The sequence below is a fragment of the Salminus brasiliensis genome, chromosome 22, assembly GCF_030463535.1.
Source record: "Salminus brasiliensis chromosome 22, fSalBra1.hap2, whole genome shotgun sequence".
Taxonomy (NCBI): domain Eukaryota; kingdom Metazoa; phylum Chordata; class Actinopteri; order Characiformes; family Bryconidae; genus Salminus; species Salminus brasiliensis.
Genome location: NC_132899.1, coordinates 24,416,822 through 24,443,354, shown reverse-complemented (window position 1 = coordinate 24,443,354; position 26,533 = coordinate 24,416,822). Strand labels below are relative to the sequence as shown.

The 26,533-nt window shown below is 39.6% G+C and overlaps 3 protein-coding genes across 4 annotated transcripts in view; all 3 read left to right on the top strand.

Moving 5' to 3' along the window:
- Positions 1-999: 999 nt before the first annotated feature.
- rsl1d1 (ribosomal L1 domain containing 1) lies at positions 1,000-8,803 on the top strand. The gene is made up of 9 exons (XM_072667349.1): positions 1,000-1,068; positions 1,815-1,951; positions 3,058-3,196; positions 3,469-3,617; positions 5,387-5,488; positions 5,733-5,826; positions 7,413-7,538; positions 7,888-8,091; positions 8,493-8,803. The coding sequence occupies exons 1-9, from the start codon at positions 1,024-1,026 to the stop codon at positions 8,625-8,627; spliced, it is 1,131 nt and encodes a 376-aa protein (XP_072523450.1). The 5' UTR covers positions 1,000-1,023; the 3' UTR covers positions 8,628-8,803.
- A 10,318-nt stretch (positions 8,804-19,121) lies between these two features.
- Positions 19,122-22,501, top strand: LOC140544173 (tumor necrosis factor receptor superfamily member 17). Of its 2 annotated transcripts, none has more exons than XM_072667581.1 (3): positions 19,122-19,284; positions 19,764-19,901; positions 21,366-22,501. In XM_072667581.1, exons 1-3 carry the CDS (start codon positions 19,122-19,124, stop codon positions 21,614-21,616), a joined length of 552 nt encoding a protein of 183 aa, XP_072523682.1. In that variant the 3' UTR covers positions 21,617-22,501. The 2 variants fall into 2 exon arrangements, with proteins under 2 accessions (XP_072523682.1, XP_072523681.1); XM_072667580.1 differs by having other exon boundaries at positions 21,363-22,501.
- A 697-nt stretch (positions 22,502-23,198) lies between these two features.
- Positions 23,199-26,533, top strand: part of snx29 (sorting nexin 29) — a 164,471-nt gene continuing 161,136 nt past the window's right edge. Inside the window, exons 1-3 of the mRNA XM_072667776.1 lie at positions 23,199-23,654; positions 25,265-25,329; positions 25,475-25,527. Of these exons, the coding sequence (XP_072523877.1) occupies positions 23,648-23,654; positions 25,265-25,329; positions 25,475-25,527 (125 nt within the window). The 5' untranslated portion in view covers positions 23,199-23,647. The remainder of the gene's footprint in view (positions 23,655-25,264; positions 25,330-25,474; positions 25,528-26,533) is intronic.

Here is a 26,533-nt window from a genome sequence, read left to right as displayed (position 1 = left end):
CCATATTGCATTCATGAAGCAGAACTGTAGACATGTCTGTTTTGTGCCATTTCTTGCCTACATTGAACAGCCTCATTGATACACACTTGAAATACTGTGAATAGATGGACTGAACATGCACTCAAAGCAAACAAGTCAACTTAAGGTCTACAGAGCTCTCAAGTGGACACGAGGAGGGGAAATGATTGGGTTTTTTTTGGATAATGGATAAAAAACATTGTGCTCAAGTGTAAATTATCTCAAGATTTTCATATTGGAATATTATCTTGAGATAATTATCATGACATAATTAGGTAATTCAGAGAGGTAGTTAAAGGACAATTCTCTGAAGATGAAAAAGTGCATTACCCACTCTGCCCTGTAGATGGCACTAATACACCATTCGCCAATATCTCCCTACTCACATGATTCATTGTTCTGAGAAAGAAAAGAAATACCCATTAAAGATTGTTTTATCATTTGTGGAGCTTCATAAAAATCAAACACTTCTTGCTTTCCTTTAAAGCAATAGCAAAACACCAAAATTCCACCTGGACCTAGGTAAGAATCGGCATTTCTCACCAGTTAATTAATATTCAAAAATACTATATATATCTTGGTGAGCTCACTTTATGTACAGCACCACCTGCTGGGCTGATGGTGCACTTCAGTAATGTAAACTAATTTTATGTGACGAACATCTACCAGTAGTCATTTTAATTTTTTATGCTTTTATTCAGAATTAAATTGGGATTTTCTGTCGGTTTGTTATAACAGTCCCATTTGACCAGATAGAAAATCAAGGATATTAATATAAATTGTGGTGGAAAAGTGAATAAATCAGTAAACGTATAAACGTGCAATACGAATTAAATACATACCTAATTAAATATGCTTTAGTGCGGGTTTATAGTAAATAATGTAGTGAATAATAAATTATTATTATTATTACTACTGTTGCGTTTAAACTCTGCGTCAGGACGGACGTGCTGACGTAATGACGCTCGCCGCGCATGCGTGGTTTTGTTCTTCCACACGTGTGCCATGGAGCCTTCAGCAGGGGAAAAGATCAACCTCGACACCTATCAGGTAAAATTCTCGCAGTTTGTTTGTGTTACTGTTTAGTTTCTGGTCAGGCGGGTGTGTATACGCGTGTGTGTGAGTTGTACGTACTGGAACCTGCCCGTGAGAAATGTGTTAAACTGATTAAAACAGGACGTGCGGTGAGCTAGGTTAGCTATCAGCTAACGAGCGTGTTTATAGAGGAGCCAGACTCAGCTCAGATATTTCCCTTCGTAACTTCCTTATGCTTTTATTGTTATGTAGCAAATAATATTTTGTCATTGCAGGAAAAAGTTTGAACGTTTTATTGCTTTTGATTGAGTTTTCGGTCGTATCTACCTTTTAAACAGCTCACTGGGTACATAGCTAGCTAGTGTAGTCTTGTACTAGTGTGCTGTTGAAGATACGTTAGTTAGCCAGTGGAAATGTAAGGGATCAGATTATTAGAAACAGTAATGATTATTGTCGTGTTTAAACCAAGAGTTCTGGGTCGATGTTCTCAACAACACTCAGGGTAATAAAGCTTCCTTAGGTTTCAGTCTGAAAGTTGTACAAACTCTTAAGGCTGGACCACGATACACTGCTCTCAGACACGTTCCACTTTCTCCAATGTACATCTGATCCACACATCACTAGTTAACACTAACCTTTTCTTGGTTCACTAACGTGACTCTGATCGTTAATGCAGCTGCTGCTGATGTTCAGAGGTGGTTTTACTTTTGTTAGTAACTCTAATTGGTGTGTGATTAATTCCCATGCTGTCTGGTTTGCAGGTGAAGAAAGCTGTGCAGGCTCTACAGGCTTATTTAAAGAGCACCTCACCCAAGAACGACTTTCTTAACGAGAGTCAGCAGATCTGTCTCCTCCTGACATTATGGAAGGTCCCCAAAGAGAATCAGACCATCCGCATGTAAGTTTTACTTGGCTGTCTTTGTCATGGCAGTCTGAGTGAAAACAGGATCAGGAGAGATCAGCATCGGCCTCTCTGCTGCAGTAATGCATGCTATGAGTTTCCAGTTGGAACAAATGCAGTTATTCGAATGTTGCTTGAAATGAATAAGAAATGATTCTAATACTATCATTTTTATATTGTCATGTTAAGAGTCTGACCCAACCAATAAAATACGTTGTAATTGATACTAATTTTTAAGGGGCTAAAATCTCTACCACCAATAATATTCACTATGTAAACTTTTCAGAATACTCCGAAGGTAAGTTTTGAATACAGTGTTTTAAACCATGTCAGTGTTGCTGTATTATTTTTGATTGCATCTTGGCAATTTCCGATGTGTCGATCTGGTGAAGCTTGTAATGCTGCGGTGTCCCATGAACGGCTGTGTTGGTGCAAACACTCCAAACTCAGTAAACAATGTTAAACCCTACTACATATATAAAACAACAAATCGCAATTTCCTTTTATTCCAATATTGTGCAGCCCTAGAACTCTTAGCCCTGTCCAGATTCAGAATAAAAGGTTTTACATAGTCCCATGCTCATTTATCCAAGATCTTCTGGTAAATATTAAACATTACTTTTTGAAATGCCAATCGAAAGTGAAAATCAGATTGTTGTTGCAACTTTGCCTCATTCATTTATTTTATTATTTTCAACTTTCAATATTTGTGTTGGATAGCCTTCGCTGCAGCATCTGTGGAGCAGAGAGGGTTAAGGGCCCAACAGTGGCAACTTGACAGAGTTTTGGCTTTGATATTGATGTCGCCATCAATAACCCAGTGCGCTAACCACTGAGCTGCCACTGGCCCAAGGACAGTCTCTTTAAGAGAATCGATTTTGCAAGGGAGACACGACCAAGAGCCTAGCGCAGTTGAAATTCTGTCCTGATTTGTGAATGTTTTGAATTGAAGTGTTTTTAATTATATAGTCCCTAAGCTGAAAGCCACTACTCTGTGGGAAAGTGGATGATGTTGAGAAATTTAAAAGACCCCCTTTCCCCCTAATAATAAAAAAAACCCTCCAAACTTGCCTTCTAACAAATGTTCTGTTTGTTTTTTCCAGTCCTTTACCTCATGGGCTCCATACAGAGTCTGCTGACGTGTGCCTTTTCACCCGGGATGAACCTAACATGAGTGCAGACCAGACTGAGCGGTTCTACACAAAGTTACTCACACAGAAGGGTCTGAACTGTAACCCTAAGGTATGGGATGCATGTTTGTTAAATTTGTGGTGTGAAATGTGCGCTATACTGGCACTCCAGCAAACCCTGTCCTCCTGTCTCGGTGGTGGAACATGGGTCAAAACAGTGCAAGAGTAAATCAGAGTTGATTCCAGACGAGCGTCCGCCATTGTTGGATCTTGTCCCTACGACCTTTGAAACAAACAGATGTCTTTGTTGTACTCCGAGCTTTTGGTAACCGATCTTGTAGAATATACAAACGTAATGCTCTTTTTTTTTTTTTTTTTAAATAGGTGATTCCCTTCAAAGCTCTGAAAACCGAATATAAGTCTTTTGAAGCCAAGAGAAGACTTCTGGGCAATTTCGACCTCTTTCTAGCAGATGCTCGCATCCTCCGCCGTTTACCCTCCCACATTGGGAAGCATTTCTACGAACGGAAGAAGTAAGATGAAAGTTCCTGCGTAAACTGATTCACTTGTACTAAGACCGTAAGATTATTTGTTCTAGATATCCCTGCGGGGAGGGTTAAATCTTTCTTGTCCTGTTATTGGCCTAAGGTTTGCTTTACATGGTGAAACCCATCATTTCTGAACTTGAGTTGCCCACAGTAGTTCAAAACCAAGTCTCGAGGTGAACTGCAACCCATTGATAATGATACCACTAGATAGGTAGCAAGGATTTGTCGTGAATTGCATCTGTTGGTAGTTTTGGAACATTTCACAAATCCAACCATATTCATATTGGTGTGTGCCAGTCTGTACTAATTTTGGGTGCACCATTATATTTACACACACCCTACAACTGTCCAACACTGATGCATCGCCCTCGTCTGATTCTCTTAAGTTGAGTTGAAATAAGATGTTAAAAGTCCAGAATATCAGTGAAATCCAGTGTTTATGTTCAGTCTTTTCACTGCAAACAGAGCCCTGATGTGAGCCATTCTCTCTACGCAAGGCAACAAAAGGGGAGGAATGGTTGAGAAACAACAAAACCATCACTGCTAGAAATAAACTGCTTAGTGTTTTTGGGGCTGACTCAGGTCTCTGATCATCTTTCTCTGCTAATCGAGGGCAGGGCTGGTTGCCATATTAACCTTTCCAGGCAAACGTGGAAATGCTTCATCATGCAGGTCTTCTGTAGTGTTCCTGAATTGTCTCAAGATCAAATGTACTTTACTGTGTGAAATTAACCACATTTGAAAATTTGCCAAACTCCTTGTGCATTCACTGTGAGGGTCCGTGAATTTCCGTGCAGAAATGGGCTGTGGAGCTCAAGAGAGTTCTTAACGGTGTTCAGCTCTGCCGTGTTCTGAAACTCACTGTACAGAGTAAAGTACTCCTTCGTACTGTTAGTACTGCTTTCCCACGAGGCAGAGTTGTTTTTACACATATAATGAATGTTTTCCAGTTAATGTGCTTCTTCAGCCGTGAGAGAGGTCTTGCGTATTGGCGTCTAGCGGTTGAGTGAGGAACTGCTGGGTTCTTCAACTGAGGAGCCTCGCGCAACACAGCAACTTGCGAAATACAGACTACAATTATGCGATAGGGTGATACACAGCCGATTGGTCTTTCCATCTCTATTTGTTACTATAGCAATACTCCTAAATCCACTACAGTTCCTACAGCAGCATACAACTTCAAACCTTACTTGATAGCAGTTTGTAGTTTAAGGTTCTCATGTAGAACTCGCGCTTGTGAAACTTGGTTCTGCATTACTCATGTCAGACGACATTCCCAGCACTGCCTGTTAACAGAAGTAACATTTATTTGCTGTTATAGTTTCATATAATTTCATTAAAGAAATTGCTAAATTCTTTTTGTTCTGTTAGCAGTGAAACCACTGAACATAAACATTGTAATTCGCTGATATTCTGGACTTTTAATTTCACTGGTAATGTCTGATTACTCTGGACTTTTGCCATCCCTGATTGTATCTGACTAGTTAATTGGTTGGCAGTGAATAGGCCGCACTATTTCAGCTTTTGTTGTTTGATGTGCTGATTTGATCAATCAATTTAAATTTGTTTGATTGCGTTGTCCTGTGGTACATCTGCATTTGCTGCTGTTTCATGAAACCCCAAAGTCAAGTTTTTGCATTGTGAAATTAGTTGTCCAGAAGTTTCACCATTAAGCCGTTAAGCTGACCTACTATTAGCCAGATAATTCCATGTTGTCTCTCTCTCTTCTTGACCTGTTTCTCTTTCTGTCTCAGGGTTCCGCTGTCCGTAGATCTGGAGAGCAAACACATGGTCAGAGATATGGAGCGCCTAATTCAGGGCACCACCCTCAAAGTCACAAAGAAAGGCTCCTGCTGGTAAATCCAACCTTTTCTCCTGTCTCCGATTAGCAAAGGGCACCTCTGCAAACTCTTTCCAGCTGCTTCCGTGTCGGAGAAGGGTTAATAAGGTGCCAGAGGAACTCAAGAGTTTGTCCAGACGAGCCTCTTACTCCATTGGCAGCTTGTCTCTACATTCTTTGATACATCAGCATTTACAGAAACCTTTTCCGTGTTGTGGTGTTGCTGGTCCTTATTAACCGATTGCCTTTTGTTTTGCTAGCATGGTACGTGTAGCGCACACAGGAATGACGACGGATGAAGTTGTTGAGAACATAGTCACAGCAGTTAACACTGTTTCGTCAAAGTTACACATGGTGAGTTGGTGCAGTATGCCACAAAAAAAAGTGTATTAAACTTTTATGAAGCACATCAGGGTTTTGCCCAGTCTGGCTATAAAGAATTGGCCGCTGGTGCTGTTTGAAGTTTCTTTCTGCTCCACACAGCTTGCCTGTAGCATGCTTTTTTATTTATTCTCTGACTTTATTGACTCAGCAGAGAGCATACGGGCTAGGAAACTGAAATATCACCTGAAAGTAGAAACAGATAGAATCAGAATTGCCAAGAGCCTTTTCTGACCTAAGAGATCTACTAGAAACCTAGAAAAAAGCTGTTTTTGCCTCTTGGCTTATAACTCTGCATAACCATGTATGTATTTTTAGATGTGAGACTCAGATTGATGGAAGTTCCACTTTAAAAGTAGTTACACACTGCAGTCATTCAGCACTAGAAGGCCAAGATGCTCATTTTTACTGAATAAACAACCCCATTCTCCTGTCGACTGATTTCACCGTATTGTTAGGGCTGTGTATTGAAAAGAACCTCGTGATACGATTCAGTATATTACAATCCTGCAAGCAATAGGATTATATTGCGATATTTTTTAAGTACATTGTTAATTAAATTGTACTGTCATATGCGTGAAGTCTGAGTAAAGGAGAAGTTTACTTTGTATGTAATCAGAACAGCGGGATCTGAATGAATCTTTGCCCGTGAACTATTCATAGGAAAGCATTACTAAACGTAATATTTAAATATTTCTGTTTTCATTTTCTTACTTCTCTGTATATCAGTGAATTTGTTAGTCTGATTATTGGCAAGCAAGGCAAGGAAAATGAGTATTTCTGGTGGGGCAGACCAATAGCGGTCATTTTGACCATTTATATTAAAGGTGGCTCTTTTTTTTTTCTTTTTTTTTTTTTTCTGCTATTCAAGCGCATCTGCTGATACCTCAGCAGCACAGCCAGGCCTGGTTTTCCTTAGAAAATCCCTGAGGTAAAAACTGACCAATAGGTTCAGATTTACAGCTTCATCAGAGTAAACCAGCATAATCAGAATAAGACCAGAATGAGGCAGGACCATGAAAATGTGGTTTTCGCCATGTTGTAGCGCCTTGGCGAGGCTCTGAACGAGGTGATGGAACATCACACTCAAGACAGCTGCTATTGTTGGAGACATCGGTGACTCGATTTTGCCAAGAAAGCTTGCTTTAAAATGAGCAACAGAACTTTGTGCGATTCACAAGAAAGCTCCTGACGTGCAAAAAAGAAATAAAATTCCAAATTAATAAACCTCAGGCTAGTTGTGACAGATGACGCATGGCAGTATGTTTGGGCTGTTCAGCTAAAAGTCAAAGTCAATTGTGTTGACGGTAAGGTGTCTAGTGGTGTGTCAGCTGCTTCGTGTGTGGTTTGCTAAGATTATTTTATTAGATAAATGAATGATTCCATATCTGACTTTCTGTCATTTCCAATGACCTGTTTATTCAGCAGATAGACATGCAGACCTCAAGCAGTCAGACCGACCACCAAGGCTGTTCTTCAGTAGTGAAGGGCTTTTTTAGTGTTAAACTGCTTGTTGACAAAGGATTGGGTTCCTGACTGACTGACTGCTTTTTCTACAGAAAGGAAAATGCATCAAAGTCATTCACTTGAAAAGTCACACCTCTGTGGCTCTTCCCATCTACACTTCTGACTTGAGTCATCTCACCTTGCTGGAGGAAGAGCTGCAGAAAGCCGGATTAGCCAAGGTAAGACTACATAGCAGAACAGTGTATATTGCTGATTCATCCTCCATCCTTGTGTGGGTTGCAGTACTCAAGCTGCTTTGGAGTTAGCACATGGCTGTTCTGTCCTGATCGAATTCTAAGCCTTACTGGAGCTGGATTAATTTTACCAGAAGAGGGAATGTGTAAGAGCTTTAGCTTTAGAGAAAGCTGTGTAGTATACACACCTGACAGGAGACCCGTTCATGAACAGTGTTGAGGTCTACTGTATCAGCACACACGAGGCTCTTTATCTGTGAGGAAGCATTAGCTTGCGCTACATTAGGCTGATTAAGCTCTGCTACATTAACCTTATCTTATCTCCCTCTTGCAGAGAACACAGGCAGTAAAGAAGAAGAAGAGCAGCACAAAGAAAGCTGGTCTAAAGCGAAAGACCACAGAGAAAGCTGGTCTAAAGAACAAGGAGAAAAAACATGCTGAAGCTGGGACTGAAAGCAAGGTTGAAGATGTTGAGGCACATGAGGAAATCCCACAGCTCGTGCCTATCGAGACTCCAAGCAAAAAGACAAAGCTGGAGGTCAGTGCTCTATATGTTTAAAGACCAATTTCGAGAACGCCAGGCTTTAAGGGTGCTGTACCCGGCTGTCGCGAAGAAAGCTGAAGCAGCTGTTAAAATGGTTTGTTTCATGTGACCTTTCCTTAGAAGTGTGACACTCAGTAATGTAAGATTTTCCATCCTTACAGTCAGTCTCTCATCGAAATGTTGGGTTATGCGTGAGACTGATTTTACCCTTGTGTATTCCACCTTCAGCTTCTGAAACGAAAGCCTTTTGTAAGCGATCAAACTGGCTTTCAGCGCAACCCAAAACCTGGAAGAGTGAACTGGGCTTTACACAATGTAGCTCTGTGTCAGAAAATAACACGTTTTACGTCACTGTTTTGCTTAAGTGTTTTGAATGTTCTGCTTTTATTCCATAGACCCCGTCCAAAGCAGGACCGAAGAAGGCCCCCAAACCGACCACAGGCAACAGAAACCTGAAACCCAGACCAGGGCAAAGAAAACCAGGCAAAAAGGCACCAGTACAGAAAAAAACCAGAGTGACTTCTGCCTGAAATGTCTCTTTGGACTTGTAACCCCCGCCCCCGCGGCACCCACACACATGTTCTCATATTTTCCTATTCATGGCATGATGTGTGTAAGGACTTGTTTATACCTGCCGTTTGTACCCGTGTTCTCGTAACAGGCTGTTTTGTAGATTCAAGCGACGGAATAAACGCCATGTGCTCAATTACTGTGCCTGATTGTTACTGACTGTCTGATAGTAAGCCTGGCTTCTAAATGCGAGCTCCACTCTATTTACTATAGCTTCCATAGTCCTCTCGGTGTTGGATTACAGGCTTTGTGTGATGCAGTCTGAAACCTCAGGGCTGTGTTGGACCAGCTGCTGTTTGCAGCCTATTAAAGGCAGTCAGTTTGGATGAGCGCCGGCCCATTGTCATCATTTTGCGTCTATACCAATTGAGTGTTGGCACGAAGCAGAGCAAAATGTTTGTTGCCATTTATCATTTTCATTTTTAATATATCAAAGTAGTGGGCATGATCTCTTCCATTATGACAGTTGGACAAAGACTTTAGACCATTTCCATGTTGAGTTGCATTGTATGCAACACAGAATCCAGATATGTAACTCGGAGCAGCTTTGTTTGCACAGTCCAGCTTTGTCATGCCCCTCCCTCATGTTCAGTACTGTCAGAAGTAATGCACTCTCCTGCAGGCTCACATTAACCACAGGGGTGGCCAGAACATCTTCAGGAGGTGAATTATTGGGAACGGTAAGTCTTTATGTGGTCTTGAGTGAAGGTACAGGTTTCTTACCCTGGTCTTGGACTACCTCTTGTCCTGTATGCTGCTGTTTTACCTGCATGTATGTCAAGCATGAGCTCGTTGGATCAGGTGTGATGAAGCAGGAAAACAGCAAAATGTGCCATGTAGGGTATTCCAGGATCAGGTTTGGGATCCAATGGTTTTCAATCGGTGAATCAGTAGCCAAGCTACCTCCCTAAAATGTAATATGTCTGGGTGTTGATTTAATTAATTTATATATGTGTATGTATATGGACGCATTTTAGAACTGTAGTAGTTTGTATATTTTGACAATTGTGCTGAAGTGCGTACAGGTACTTTGATCAAATGTGTGGAGAGGGCCTCAAGGTTATCCAGTCATTTTTAAAAAGGGATTTCTTTCCAGCACCGTTTCTAAATGTAAAACTGGATTCAAAATGCTCATGTGATCAAGCCTGCCCAGCAGATGGCGCTAATACAATACAAACAGCATAACGGCCAAGACAGACATAAATACAGCACAAAGCGAGTAAATGAGACTAAAACCCTATTTACACCAGAAAAAAAACTTCAAATCTGGTGGGGAAAAAGGTAAACAATTCTTATGTTACTCTGGCGCCAACGCTGTCTCTGCTGCATGTTTCTGAAATGAATCTGAAACTTGCCTAATAATGTTAAGGTATTTCAAAGTGTGATGAAAATCACACTAGACCTTATTGATTGTTGGCATATGTCCATGTAAAGTGTCCTGTGGAACAAATTCCTGAACATCCTCTTTTCCAGAAAACAAATGTAGTTATTTGATACTACCATTTATTTTTTAAATTAATGTAATAATGTAGTATGGAAGTTGTACCTACTATAAAACCTGCACGCAGATCTCCAGTCTCCATCCAGAAAATAAGACTACTTCATTAACCTTCTGAAAGAGAGTGCTGTAGAAGACTTGAATACTGAGTTGAATTAATCTGCCAAATATATTCTCTTTATCAACACGTCTTTGAGGAAGACAGAACGTATGTTGGAAAGTGAATAAAATTTGTGAAAAATGTACTGAAGTTCTCCAAGAGAACATCCTCCAAGCCTGGTTTATCAGCAGTTGTGCACTCCCCATGCCTAGAAGACTTAAAATAATAATCAGGAAGTAAATAAACAAATCTGAAAGTTTTCAGCTGAGATCTTTGAGTGTTAGTTGGTGTATACAAATGAAAAAAACATATTTAGCTTGGACAACAGTAAAAAAATATTTAGCTTGAACAGCAATAAAAATAAAATAAGAATAATTTAGCTTAGACAACAATAAAAATGAAAAAAGATTAAGCTTAGACAGCAATACAAATAAAAAATATTTAGCTTGGACAGCAATAAATAAAAATATAGATAATTTGTGAACTCAAGGCTTGAGAACAATGTCAATTTGTGTCCAGTTTTAGTTAAAACAGATTGAAAGGACATATGTCCAATGAAAAACATGTATCTCCAAAATGGTGACTTTACAGAAGAAAGCAAAAAATGCTCTTAACTTTGATCTTTAACTTTAATCTTAACTTTGAATGGAAGTTCTTGTAAAATAAGAATTTATTCTGAGTCATTTAGAGTGTTTCTACTGGTCCATTGGTCCAGAATTATTTACACAGTGTACAGAGCAGCTACAGGGTTCAACCATAGAGAAAACTGAAAACAGACGGAGAATAGAGATACATATTTTTATTATTGGACAGCAGCCATATATAAATATGTGTGTAAATATATGTATGAATGTATATAAAAAGAAGGAAAGAAAGGTATGCTATAAATGTTCCTCACTACTACTATGTTCAAAGAGAGATTTTCCTCCAGATGTTAATAGATGGCCTCTGTGTGCCTTTCCTCCCCTTCATGGCTTTTCTTATGTGTGAAGGTCCACCAGATCAAGGATGCTCTCCAGTGCTGAGGATCCACAGACAGTCAGATCTGTTCAGAGTCCCTTATGTCCTGCGCAGGAATCTGGACCTGCCGACCGTCCGCTCTGGTCCCACTACCACAAACCCATATTTGTCCTGGTCATTGGAGGCCTGGTGTTATGCACGGGTGTCGTGCTGTCCCTGATTGCTAACGAGGCAACCAGTGTGCCAAGCGCTATGGGGCCTGTTTGTCTGTCCATTGGACTGATGTTCGTTCTAGTTGCAGTGGTTTGGTTCCCTATCATCAAAGACAAACTGAAGCGCAAAGGGCTGAAGACTTGCAGTGCATCTGCTGACATGGAGTGAGCGTGATGGACGAACTGGAGTTCACCTGTTAAATAGGAGGCAGAAGATCTATATTTTAATGTGTTACATACATACTCAATACCATGTGGACTTTACTGCTGTCTTGGCCTTAATTTCCTTCTGTTGTGTTGCTTCAGCTCCTGGACTGTCTTGCTGTCTGACTGTTCACCTCTCTCACTATAAAGCTTTAGCATTTGATCAGGGACTTCTAAACAGAGAAGAACTGAGTCTATTTCAGTTCCTGTGCTGACAGATGACACATTCTGCTGCTGTTCTAGAGGCAAGTAGTCCCCAATCCTAGTCCCCTAATCCCTCCTCCCAGTACACCTGACCCAAATAGTCACCTCATTACCAAGTCTTTACTGTGTAAAAGTGATTTTATCTAATACCCTTTAACTCCAAAGCTTCTTTTACTTCAGTCATATTCATTTACTTTGTATAGTGTTTATTGATGTGTACTGCAATGTTATATAGTTTCATATGATTTCTAATGTGTGTGCATACTGTGGGGTCCAGAAGACCCCATTCATTTAAATTTCCAAACAATAGAAGGCTGGTTTCCTAAACATGGATCAAGCCTGCTCTGACTAAATTACAGTGCTCATGTTAAGTCGCTGTTGGAAATTCGAATTCATTCAGTGGCTACTACACTGTAGCCATTTTGTTGACCAGATATTGCGGTGAGCCACAGGGTTCTATTTTAGGGCCTATAAAAGTGATGTAAATTATGATACACCTGCACTGACTAGCATAACACTGAGTGATAGGGAAGAAGGAGGGCAAATCCGGCCTTTCAGAGAGAGAGTGTGCCATAGGAATGGGATGGCTGGGATTGGGAATCCAATCTCTGATCTCCTGATGATGGGTGGAGATCCAAGGGGATCATATTTTAATTATTTTTTGAATTCGTCGTATTTTATTTTAAACTGATGTTTTTTTTTCAAGCACTCTTTACACAAAAATGAGGATTACTAGCGAATGGATTGAAGGAAAGATACAAATTTGGTGTCGTTTTGTAGGGGACAACCTAAGGTATGCAGTGGTATGAAGTGTTTGTCAGTGAGGCGTGTCTGTGGATGGGAAAGGCCATTGCGCATGAGTGACGTATTCTGAAAGGAAAAAAATCCCGTTTGGAAAAACTTTTGATTGCAATTCAGTAGTTGTACATTTCAGAGTATAATGGCTTACATCACCGTAATCCTGAGTCTGCCGGTACGATCGATGTATAATTACATCCACATTGGCACATGGACAAATTATTTTGCAATTCTTTTTTGAAAGAAATTAAAGATTAAATGGCTAAATCAATGAAAAGTAGAGATCCTAAGCTTTAATATGGCACCCAAATGACTGTCTATACTGGACCTGTAATGCTTCAGATATACTGCTAGATATTCACAGTGATTGATTTGTGGCCTGTGGGTGGGCTAAGGTTTTTTAAGAGGTTAAAGGTTTTATGCTGATGTCAACATTTTATTAAATTAGAAAATAATGCAAAATACAATGGAAGCAAATGCAATGGAAGCCTCAAGGTCTGTTTCAGCATGGATAAGCTCCTTATAAAAGCATCACATTCTGTTCACATGTGGTTCACACCCAAACAGTGTTGGCAGTGGGGTGCAAATAATAAGTCAGTTACATAGTATAGCGGGTAATGTCTCGGCCTTGTAAACCAAAATCTCTGCGAGTGCAGTAATGGTAGTAGTATTTTTGGCTGCCTTGGGAAAATTGAAGCATGATCATACTGTCACTGTTGACGAGAGTTTTTATAATGAGTAGGATATTTATGATTTATTCTTATCATTTACGCACGTTTGCCCGTCATATTTTGCTCTCTTGATGTCTTTTAAAGGGCCTGCTATCAGCATTTGTACATGCAGAGATATTTCTGATGCTCTAAGGCAAGATAAAGGTGTAATTTGTTCAGCTGGTTCTTGCCAAAGGTTTATCTCTTCCAGTGTACTTTGACCACCTTTACAGAACATGTCATGTTTCCCTCAGAGCTCCACCGACAGCACTGAGGCTGCTCTCCCTGATCTCTGATTTCTGAACAATAAAGTTGGAGTCTAGTGGTATATTCCACGTGGACAAAGGGTGGAAATATCCAGCTCTGAGGAAAGATTACCATGGAGAGAAGTGTTCAGGGAGTCGGTCGGTGTAAATTTGCCTTTTGGTTTGCTGTGTTCCACGATGTATTTGGCCTCCTCATCCTCCTGTCTGGGGTGTTTTGGAACGTCTTCTTCCATGACTTCTTGATCTACGTTGGATCTGTGATCATTTTCCTGAGCCTGATCTGGTGGGTGTTCTGGTACACTGGTAACATCGAGGTGCCTCCTGCAGAACTGGAGGATGACATTACAATGTATAAAAAGAGCAAAGGGATTTCAGGCGTTGTGCGCAAAGTCTCCAGCCGTATTTCAAATGGACTGAGGAGCTCCTTCAGGAAGAGCGGGAGATCCAGCGGGCAAGTGGGGAACCCTCGGCCAAACGGCCTCAATGGGTCAGTCCCTGCAGACCGGCCTTCTATCTCCATGGTCACTTATATGAACTCACGACCAGTGAGCTCACCCAACACGGTGAACAGAGAACCATTGTCAATATGACCTACAGGTAACGTCCACAGTCTAGCATTTGAAAAATGGTCACTACACTCTTAAAAAGAAAGGTTTCTAAAGGGTTGGGCTTGAAAGTAGAGTTCTAAGACTCAACTCTTCTACAACACTGAGCACTTGACTAAAAGTTCTGCATGAAACGAAATATTTTAAAATATTCTTCTTACATAAAAAATATATATTTTTATAGGCTTAAGAAATAGGTATGATAAGTCGTCATTCAGAAAAATGTCTCTCTTCACCAGACATTCACGGTATTCAGAAAAGGTCTCTTGATTTCTCAAAAACATCAAATTTAAGAAGGATTTGAAGCGCCATTCCTGGTAATATTTTCCTGACTTAACATCAGCCTCTCTCTATTCCTAGATTTCAACGTCTAATGTGTTTTAGACCCAGAAGGCTTTTCTTAATCATCTTTGGTCGTTTATTGTAAGCGGTAAAATGCATGAGAAATGAGAGTTACTCTGTGGCCTAAGATTTTCTTGAGAAACCAATAAAAAAACTATAAAAATAGAGAATTATTGCAGTTATGGACATTCTTGTAAATTTCAAAGGCAAAGACAACCAGATTCACCATTTGTGTTAAAGGCCTCTGCCTTTAACCCATCCATGCAGTGAAGACACACACAGTGTTCGTCTTAAGAATATTTGTAGTTTTTTGTGCTTTTGAAAGTGTGTCCCTTAGCATCATTCCAAATAACCCTTTTGGGCTCCTTTATTTTTAAGAGTGTACATCATTATCACATATACCAGATATATTCCACTCATCAAGCCACATTTGCGACCATGTTAATTATTACCAGCGCTCCACACCAAGGTTGCAAATGGCTGGCTGAGAGAATCAAACAAAACTTATCTTTTACAACATTCTTTGCAGACTTTGCACTACAGTGGAGAGCGCCGATTGGTTGTAATCCTTGGCCATGTCTCCACGGCAATGGGCAACTGCACCTGTGCACCGTCAAGAAGGCACTAAAGTGGAATGATCTTGGATACACTGTGGATTTCCTTCTGATGTGTTTTATTGTTGCGTATTTATAATACTTTGTAAATGGCCTTTGTAATATATATATAAAGTATGCTGAACATATTTACAGCATGATATTGTATAGAAGTGATTGGCATTTCAATTCAGTATATTTGTTATTTTTACTGTCTTCTTCTGGCATGAACTTGGTACCTTGAACATTGTTATAGCCTATAGGTTAGTGTCTTGCTTCTGGAGATCTAGCAGAGTTTAGTTCAGTGGTCTTTAACCCTGCTCCAGGAGAGCTATATTCTTGGACTTTGGATCCCTACCCGAATCCACCCCGTCTGATCTAACGAATTACTGCCTTCAGATGTTTTGGTTGGCTGAATGAAGCTTGCAGGAAAGGTAGCCCTTCAGGAGCAGACATGGAGACAACTCACCTGACCTTCAAGAGCATCTAAAGAATATTAGACCCAGGTGTGTTGGATCTAACCTCTCCAGGGATGTAGAGTCTCCAGGATCAGAACTGGGCATCCCTGAACTAGTGTATCCAAGCTCCATCACTGTTGTCCTGCATTAACACTTACTGATTGAGCCCAGGAATGACTTGACTTGACTTGACAGTTGGTTAAGAGTGAGCAGAGTGAATTCAACAAAAGTGTGACAGGTTTAAGTGGATGTTCCTGAGGACCCTGATAAATGCTATACGCTAACAGTGGTTGTATTCTCATGATGTCAGTGCTGTGAGTCAGTGCTGCTTACAAGCTCTCTAAGTAGTAAATGCAGTTAAATATAGTGTTTATTTGAATATTCTAGACCCTGGAATACAGTTAGGCTGACTGGTTGCGTGTGACAGTTATTTATTCAAATGAATTTGCTACACTCTACTAGCAGAAAGACAAATCTTGTGTGGAACAATAAAACTGTAAAGGTCATCCTCAGGAAATTTGGGTGCTCTGGTAAAGCTGCTATCACAGCTGAGACGTCATCTCTGACTCAGTCTGCTTTCTGTAATATTCCATACTTCCTTATTTCTGTCATCTCGCTGATTTGCCTTGCAGTATCTCTCTGTATTTTGCACCATCTGCTGAAGCAAAGCCTTCCCACATGATATTGCCATACACACGTGGACAAAATTGTTGGTACCCCTTGGTTAATGAAAGAAAAACCCACAATGGTCACAGAAATAACTTGAATCTGACAAAAATAATATAAAAAATAGAAATTCTATGAAAATGAACAAATGAAAATCCAACATTGATTTTGAATCGTGCTTCAACAGAATTATTTTAAAAAAGTAAACTCATTAAACAGGCCTGGACAAAAATGATAGTACCCCTGAAAATAATGTGACCAAAGGGACATGTTAAATCAAGGTGTGTCATTACATGTGTGTCATTAATTAGCATCACAGGTGTCTAAAATCTTGTAATCAGTCAGTGGGCCTATATATAGGGCTACAGGTAGTCACTGTTTGGTGACATGGTGTGTACTACACTCAACATGGACCAGAGGAAGCGGAGGAAAGAGTTGTCTTAGGAGATTAGAAACAAAATTATAGACAAGCATGTTAAAGGTAAAGGTTATAAGACCATCTCGAAGCAGTTTGATGCTCCTGTGACTACAGTTGCACATATTATTCAGAAATTTAAGATCCATGGAACTGTAGCCAACCTCCCTGGACGTGGCCGCAGGAGGAAAATGGATGACAAACCAAAGAGACAGATAATACGAATGGTAACAAAAGAGCCCAGAAAAAACTTCTAAAGAGATTAAAGGTAAACTCAAGCTCAAGAAACATCAGTGTCAGATTGCACCATCCTTCGTTGTTTGAGCCAAAGTGGACTTAATGGGAGACGACCAAGGAGGACACCATAGTTGAAAACAGATGGAATTTCCCAAACTACATGTTGACAAGCCTCAAAGCTTCTGGGAGAATGTCCAATGGACAGATGAGACAAAAATGGAACTTTTTGCCAAGGCACATCAGCTCTATGTTCACAGATGGAAAAATTAAGCATATCAAGAAAAGAACACTGTCCCTAATGTGAAACATGGAGGAGGCTCTGTCATGTTCTGGGGCTGCTTTGCTGCATCTGGCACAGGGTGTCTTGAATCTGTGCAGGGTACCATGATATCTCAAGACTATCAAGGGATTCTAGAGAGAAATGTGCTGCCCAGTGTTAAAAAAACTTGTTCTCAGTCGCAGGTCATGGGTCTTGCAACAAGATGATGACCCAAAACACACAGCTAAAAACACCCAAGAATGGCTAAGAGGAAAACATTGGACTATTCTGAAGTGGCCTTTTATGAGCCCTGACCTAAATCCTATTGAGCATCTTTGGAAGGAGCTGAAACATGCCGTCTGGAAAAGGCACCCTTCAAACCTGAGACAACTAGAGCAGTTTGCTCATGAGGAGTGGGCCAAAATACCTACTGGGAGGTGTAGAAGTCTCATTGACAGTTACAGGAATCGTTTGATTGCAGTGATTGCCTCAAAAGGTTGTGCAACAAAATATTAAGTTAAGGGTACTATCATTTCTGTCCAGGCCTGTTTCAAGGTTTTTTGTTTTTTTTTTATAATTCTGTTGAAGCATGGTTGAAAAGCAATGGCTGACTTTCATTGTTTAATTTTCATAGCATTTTTATTTATTATTACTTTTGTCAGATTCAAGTTTTTACTGTGACCATTGTGGGTTTTTCTTTCATTAACTGAGGGGTACCAACAATTTTGGCCATGTGTACTTCACTGTTGGGAGGGTGTTTGTTAACCCATGTGAATTTTGCCAGATGCCACCAATTTCTTCTAAGAGTGCAGCACATCCAGGAAATAACAGAAGAACCCAGCTAACCATAGTGAACATGTAAACGTGTTCCACATTTGCCATTTAAATTTTTTTTTTTTTTTTGTGGACTGATGACTTGAAATGTGCTGCTATATCTGGTGCAAAGCTAGCACTGCATCCCATAGTAATAACATCATACCATCAGTCCAACTAATGCAGCCTGGACAACTTGCCATAGTTGACAAAAGCATTAATTCTGCTTTCTACCACAAAATCCTGCAGGAGACTCAACACGCTCATTAGTCAGTGGTCTGAAGCTCAAGCACAATTGGATTATGTAGCAAGACAATGACCCAGAGCTCAAGAGCAAGTTCACCATTGAAAATTAAGGGTTTTGGAGTGGGCCCCATTGAGATGCTGGGGTAAGAACTTAAACAGGTAGTTCATGCTTGAAAGTGCCATATGTCCCAGAGTAATTCACAGCACTGTATGCTTTATTCCTACCTTAGACATTTTGCACTACTTAGTAATACCAGCTAGTTTTTTTAACGGGTAGTATAGATAAAAGTGTCAGAGTTGAGTATATTCAAAAATCCGTAATGCATACTTACAACCGGTCGGTTTTTGAGTATGGGCATGGACACTATTGTCCCACAATGCAAAGCAAATCAGAAAGGGAGGAGCTGCTCATGTCTGGAAACATTTGAAAGGAACTGCTGGAGTTGTATCTTGCAATGGTAATGGCTTCATCTTTTTCTGTTAGAATAGCATAGTATATACCCTATAGCATTTGTGTGTAGTAGGCAAATGGGATGCACCCATCATTTCACTGACAACAGTGCTTTTAAAGAGTATGGGTGTTGGCTTCTCTACCCACCTCGGACTGTACGTAATTCAGTTTAACAATAGATTAGTTAGTGTCTCTTGTGTTTTGAATCATTATGAGACTGTGACTATGAAAAGCAGAAAAGAGCAGAGTAATCATGAGACTATACACTCACACATCTTTCGGGTTTAAAAACCTGAACTTTTGGATGAGGTTGTTCGACTGTAAAGGGACTTCCCCTTCCTCAGCGAATATTTACATACTGGAATAATAAATGCTGCTTGCTCTCGAATAAGATCGATTCACAGCTCTCTGTGAAAGATGGTCCTCTACTTATGGCTTGTCCTCTACATTACTGCCGTAGCTGAGGGCAAATGTCAACAGAATTATTATTATGATGGTCTTATGGAGAGCTGTCAGCTCTGCTCCGGCAGATGCAACTCTCCTCCAGCTATTTGCGCCACATATTGTAGGACTTCCTCCTGTAAGTATTTTTATTCACGCACTGAGAAATGATTTTGTAGCTACAGACTTGACAGACAGGTGGCTGCGTCAATGAATTAGGCTAAAGTTTGCGTAGAACTTCCTCCCTTTGAAGGATTAAACTGTCTATTCATTTATATCTGATTCTGCAAACTGCTAATGTGATTATGCTTTCACCTGGGGGGATATAGGTGCTAAACAACATGATCATTTAAAACTGTTTAGTGGTCCTGGGGTTCTTGTCTTATTACATAATGTAGTATCTGAATCCATGTACCTGTACATGTGTCTGAAGCCAGTAACATGTGACGAATATGCAAAAATACAAGAAATCTGGAGGGGATAAATAAATGTCGATACACACTACATGAATTTAGACAGATGTCACTAATGGCCAGCTCTACATTGATCAGTGATCAAGTGAAGTAATAGGACAGAAATGATGATGGTGTGAATGGTGAGTCTTTGTGTCTTTCACAGCATCGAGGAATGAAGCTGGTGAGAATGTGCGTATAATCCTCATAGTGCTCTTCGTGTTCCTCGGTACTTGCATGGTGCTGACGGGAATTCTGAAGGTCATTCGTAGAAAGGCCTGTAAGCACGTCCTTCTAGCTAAAGGTATAGAGTGCTCCACATACACTTTACTGTAGTGGTGTCCTCATAAATAATGCTCTGTCTTGTTGGCTTCAGAACATCATTTGACATTTAATAAGGGTATACAATATTGTTTATTGTTTTGAATAGTATTGCACATAATATGTTTTGTATCTATCTATCTATCTATATATATATATATTGGGAAAAAAACTGACATTGTGATATTTTGCTGTTTGTGATACATTAAAAATGCAGGAATTTTCATCAAAAATCACCAGAAGTCAGTAATCCAACATGTCATGATATTAATAATGCACTCTATGTATCTAAAACTGTAGTAAAATAAATGATATTGGGCAGATGTAATCTGTCTCTGGTAGACAAAGTAGAGTAGTGTAAATTTGCCTTTTGCATTAAACAGAAAAATGCCCTGCGATATGACTATTGCACACGTTCCCACATTGTGATGCCGATACTGAAACGATATATTGTGCAGCCCTAATATACATGTGCTGTATGTATACACCATACACACACATACTCACACAGTACTGTGCAGAGGTTTTAGACACCTACAAAATGATGGTTTAAATGGTTATTTATTTTAAACCATTTATGTAGGCTATTGTAAAACCCCAGATCAAATTAGAGCAGATGCAGGTAGATCTTGTGAGCTAGTGTGAAGAACATTGTCAGATTACAAGGTTTCAGCCAGCCAGCGTGTGAATTTGTTGAATTCCCTCACCAGCTCACCTGACTTAACATCCAGGTGTTGGATGATGACTATAAATAATACTAGACTCCCATGAGGGGAGCTTTGCAGATGCTTTACTGAACACAGTGATGGAAAAACACGACTTTCTGTATGAATGTTATGAGTATTTATTCTAATATTCTAATATTCAGTGTTTTACTAAGTAAATAAACTCTTACTGTCCTTACTGTCTTTTCTACATTTATACATGTGCCAGTACTGATTCAGATATACAATGTAGTCGGATTTTCTAACAGTTGGAATAAGAGTTATACCACATTGTTGCCAAATACATACAGCCTTGTCCACAGGTTTGGGCAACCCCTCCTCTACAGAGACACAGATTCTAAAGCATAATTACTATATTTAATTGCTGGTGATGTAAAACATTTCTATTGGTCCATTCATCCAGAATTAGCTACACAGTGTACAGAGCAGCTACAGGGTTCAAACTCACAAAAATGGAGCTACATGTTTTTCATTGGAAAGCAGCGATATTTGCTTCCTTCAGAAAATCAACATGTGTCATTCGACTAGAGGGCATGCAAACTTTAAAAGACTGTTTCTGTATTTTACAGTACTCTGTATTTACAGTACATGTGATGTGTTAAAACGTGCTATGCATGTATATAAATAATGTATGTGCAAAGGTGGTAAGCTACATGCATACATTACCCTAATCAGCACTGAGATCACAGTGATTCATTACTCTGTTATACTCTCACCAGCAGCTCAAGAACAGGTGTCGTCTGAAAGTGAGAGAGGATCTAACATGACCGAGCAGTCTGAGGATGTAGACGGATCTGCGCTGGATGTAGAAGAGGGATTGACCCCAACTCACTACAACTCCAACCTCCCTCTGCCCTCCACTGAGGAGGGCACCACCGTGCTGGTCACCACCAAGACTGTGCAGACGTACAACTGCAGTACGCAGTACACACAGGGGGTGACATTAGGCGTGTGGACAACTGCTGCTGTATGAGCTCAGAGGCTATCTTGCAGGACAAATGACACACTGACAGCATCCATTGTTTTTTTTTTTTTTTTTTTTTACATTCAACAGCACATGAGCATACTGTACAATCAGAGGTGGGGGTGATACCAATGGCTTATACATACTTAAGTCAAATTTTGATGGATTACTTTCAGTTTTTTGCATTTTAGTGATTACCATTTAGCTATCAGTTACTTTATGAATTTAATGTCATGTATGTCTATGCTGGTGGCAGCATGTTTACTACTGAGCAATCAGTCAAATATCTGCTTTTTGAGGTTTAGCATTTTATTTTAGGCCAAAAAGAACAAACTTCAATTTCCATATTGATAGATATTAAATATACTAAGATGCTATGTGTCCTTAGAAGTACCTCAGTAACTATACCTAAGGGTTTTGACCTGAAACTTGTACTCAAGTTGTTATTTTCTTTTTCTACTAGAGTTTGGGCCTAAGCTACTCTACCCACCTCTAAATATAGCCTACCTGTTTCACTGAGCACATGGACTGCAGTCCTACCACACCTCTGTAAAGTTCAGCTCCAGCCCTGATCCGTTACTCTTCAGCTTCTTCCATCTTCAGGTGCTGGTGTGACAGACCAGGGGTTGAGCTAAAGTCTGTAATAATCACCACACTGAACAAAGTAGTATGAAGTAGTTCAAATATGCACGATACCACATGAATAAAATCAATCACAGCATCGCTAAAAGCAGCTAAACAAGTAAACGGACAGCAGAACTCTTATGATGTAGGATCGTGTAGATTCAGGAGATTGCATTTTAGTAAACTTTAGACGTATATATTAAATATGCTGCAAACTGAAAATACTGTGTACTGAGATCACCTTCTGAATGTTGTCATATTTTAATGATTATAAACTGTATTTACTGTGTTGTGAAACTGACAATATAGCATTTATAAATCTGACAATGTGTCATTTCTGTAGTTTATCTTATATAGACATGGTCTCTTAAAGGAAATAGTTCACAGAAAAATCATGATTTACACAATCTCAAATGTAGATTGCTTAAGACATTGTTTGGAGAGTGCAGTTCAATTGTAGTGCTAAAGTTTTGCCTTGAAGCTATGAGGGTAATGCTAATCTATGAACATCTTAAATCTCTTTTACTTGTTTGCTACATTGCCTACAATCAAAATCAAACGGAAAAATCTTAAAATATCAAACATGTTTGTACGTTTGGGGAAAGAAGAACTTTTAAACAATGTGTACAACATGTGTATTTGAACGCGTTTTCCCACACACGCCTGCGAAACGTTCTGCGACAGTGCACGGTCTGATGGTAGTGAACACCCCTTTTTGTGGGAACGGTAACAGCAAGCAAACACATAGCTAGCATTTATGTAGCATTTATAATACGCGTTAATTTTTTGTTAAAGCCACGTCTTCAGGCTACAAACAGTGACTAACAACAAATATATATAAGGTATACTTAAATACATAAATAAATAAGTCAATAAAGATTTATTATTAATAATATATACGTGGGCGCTGGATTTGGTCACATGACAGTGGCGCTGCATCACGTGACTGAGACAAACTGAAACGTTTTGCAGTGCTGAAGGCTGGCTAGCTTCCTCCTGCTGGCACAAGACCGCTTAACTTAGTTTAGCAAGTAAAATAACGGTGGACAACCTTCACAAGATGTTGGTTACCTTGCTGCACGGTGTGCCTATAAACGTGACTGGCGAAACATATTTTTAAAGCGGGTTTTAGTGTCTAAACAGGTCTCTGTTGTCAGCTAACGAGCTAGCCTGGTCAGTTTCCCAGCTCCTCCTTCGCCTTCTCTTCACTGAGCTTCAGCTAAACACCGCGGATTCCGTGGGGGGGTGAGAGCAGGCTATACAGCTTTAAAATGTAGCTAAGTTATCTGGTTAGGAAATACGCTTTGGACCCTGGCTGGAAAAAAAAACAATCAAACATCGGACCTTAGGAGGGAAGCCTGTATTCATGCCGTTTGATAAAGGGGAGAGCTTCATCTTCTCCTTCGGCTTGACAGGATGAACGGTGAGTGAGTTAGAGAGAGAGAGAGAGAGGGAGAGAGAGAGAGTGAGAGACTGGGGTAGTTTTAGAGAAAGCAGACAGGCCCCTATTTTTTGCTCTAAGTAAATTAGCCCTGTTACCACATCCGTGCCACTGCAGTGTTAGTTAACGTTACTGGTTTTGGTTTTGACCACAGATTGACTCTTGCTGTCACACGACTCAAAAGTGCCCCGGTGAGGAATACACGTGTTAGACAGACTGCAGGTTAGTTAAAGTCAAATTAAGTAAACGAAGAAAAGTCTGCTTACTTTCACTTTGGCTTTGAACTAGTGTGTGTGTGTGTGTGTGTGTGTCATGTCAGTGTAGGAACAGAAGCCTAAACCTAGCCCTTAAAAGCCAAGTGTTTCCTAATTGGCACATATTTGAGTTTCTGACACCCGTGCTGCATCAGTGTGATCACTGAATAATTATTTATCTTCAAAATAAAAATATATATGAGTATTAGTTTTTCATGCACCTGAAAAATATATTTTATACGAATTTACGAAGGGATCAAACAATGCTGTATTCTGTATGTTTTAGTTAGAAAGTCAAACACTGCAGTTTTAAAGAATTTGCATGATCTGGATCAGGCTTTAAAGGGATTAATCCGCGTCTGCAAAACTGGCTCTGTAAGAAGTGTTTTATGTTTTTTATTATTTTTTTAATCACTGTCCTTTTCAGCGTTTCTCAGTTGGTTACAAAAAGGAAAATGTGTTCTTTTGAAGAACTCTAAGCTTAATATGGTTCACTTCTACGTAAAAATGGATAAAACATTTCATTTAAGCATTCAATTTAAACCTAAAACAAAGAAAGCTGTTTATTTACCTTTTTTATGCACTTCAAGGTTAATTACATAATTATCACCACTGTCCCAGAAGAACCTTTGCATTTTACTTTTACTGATATTATATGAATCTGAGTGTTGCTTGTTTCGTTGTGTCAAAATCTAATAATGAACAGACCAATAAAAATGCTCCAATAGTTACAGTGAATTGGAATAAAATCTTTCTACATTGACTTCTGTTAAAATTAAGGAAGATTTTTTTTTTCTATCCCCTTTAAAAGTGTTTTTTATTTTATTTATTTTTTAAATACTAAAATTTAGGGATGCACCGATCTGGCTTTTTCAGTTCCGATACCGATACATAAACTTTGCATATCGGTTGATACCCAATGCCAGTCTGATACCATTGCTGAATTAATAAACCATATACCTCACCAGTGGAAAAGACTTCAGGATTGTCTTAAATATTACTTTATATGATATAACAAATTAACACATAGATATAAATGTACTAAATTGTCATTTATTTATTTGCACATTTAGTGCAGTCTTACACCAACAAATTAAAGTGAATGGATCAGTTCTATGGATCGGCCTAATTATCCGATATCCGATCCAGCTAATGTTTTTATATCAGGACTGATATTCAATCCTAATATCAGATCGGTGCATCCCTACTAAAATGTATATATAAAATTCTTATATGCTCATCGACACTTAGACAGTTTGTATGAAGCACATAAACTTGCTTTCTGAGAAGCCATGATTGTGCAGTTAAATCCAGTGTCTTTGTCTCTGTCTCTTTTAGGCACACAGCAAAATGACCTGAAAAGACAACACCTTCTAGAGAGACTGCTGGACGCAGTTAAACAGGTGCGGACAGTGATCTGTGATGTAGAACCATAACTCCTCTAAAGGCATATGATCATATCTGGGATTTGCTCTATTTGTGTAAAGATAATCAAATGATTATGTAAGATATTGAATAAAATATTATTTATGTTGAAAATCTATGCAGTGCCAAATCCGCTTTGGAGGACGAAAAGAGATCGCATCAGACTCTGATAGCAGGTAAGATGAGATTCAAAACCTTGATTCTTGATACGGGTCTAATATTTTACCTATTGAAACTTGGACAGGAGCTGCTTTTTACTGTGTAGTTGGTGGGAGACTAGGGTTCGATTCCTGGTCTGACTATGCTGCACTACACCAATAAGAGTCCTTGCACAAGACTCCTAAAACTACACTGGCCCACCTCTGTAACATGACTAACCGTGTAAGAGCGTCAGCTAAATATCATCAATGTAAATGTAGATGTTTTAAAGGGAGCCCTTTTCTAAAGATGAGCAGCTTAAATAGGCCATCATGCTCAATCTACCCAAACTCTTGAGTGCTCCACATGAAGAAACGCACAGCTAACAGCAATACATCACACAGTGCCAGTGTGCTGTTTCAGATTAGATATCTTGCAGGACTGGATCAGATCTATTCTTGTTTTAATATTCTCTGATGGATATTTTATCATATTGTGATAGTTTTGTTATCATGACACAATATGCTGCAATTAGACTGGTTTTAATTAGATGCAGCAGCAGACGTTGAATACAAATCACTGTACTTAGTACCGGAGAGTATAGTGTTTTTTAAGAATCTGTTTCTACTGATGTATTTAGTCTGTGATTACATGTATCATGTTAAATAGCGTGTATCATGAATAATATATCGTGATATAGATTTTTTACCATATCACCCAGCCCTAGGTAAAGCCATAATAAACTAAATACATACACACAGCCCACTCCCACCATCACCCCTACCACCCTTTTCCACTTAAGAGATTTCCACTGAGATGCATTCGTATAGTCTAATAGGAGTCTAACAGATCCCCTTCTTGTTGATTAAGATTTCTCAATGAAGGATATAAACCAGAGGAAGATGGGTTGCCCTCATGGTTTCTTTCTCTTGATCTGAGCGAGTTTTTCCTTGCCATTGTTGCCACTGGCTTGCTCAAAACAGGCTCGGACCTGGATCTCTGCAAAGCTGCTTTGTGACAACAAGCCCATTGAACCAGCTCATT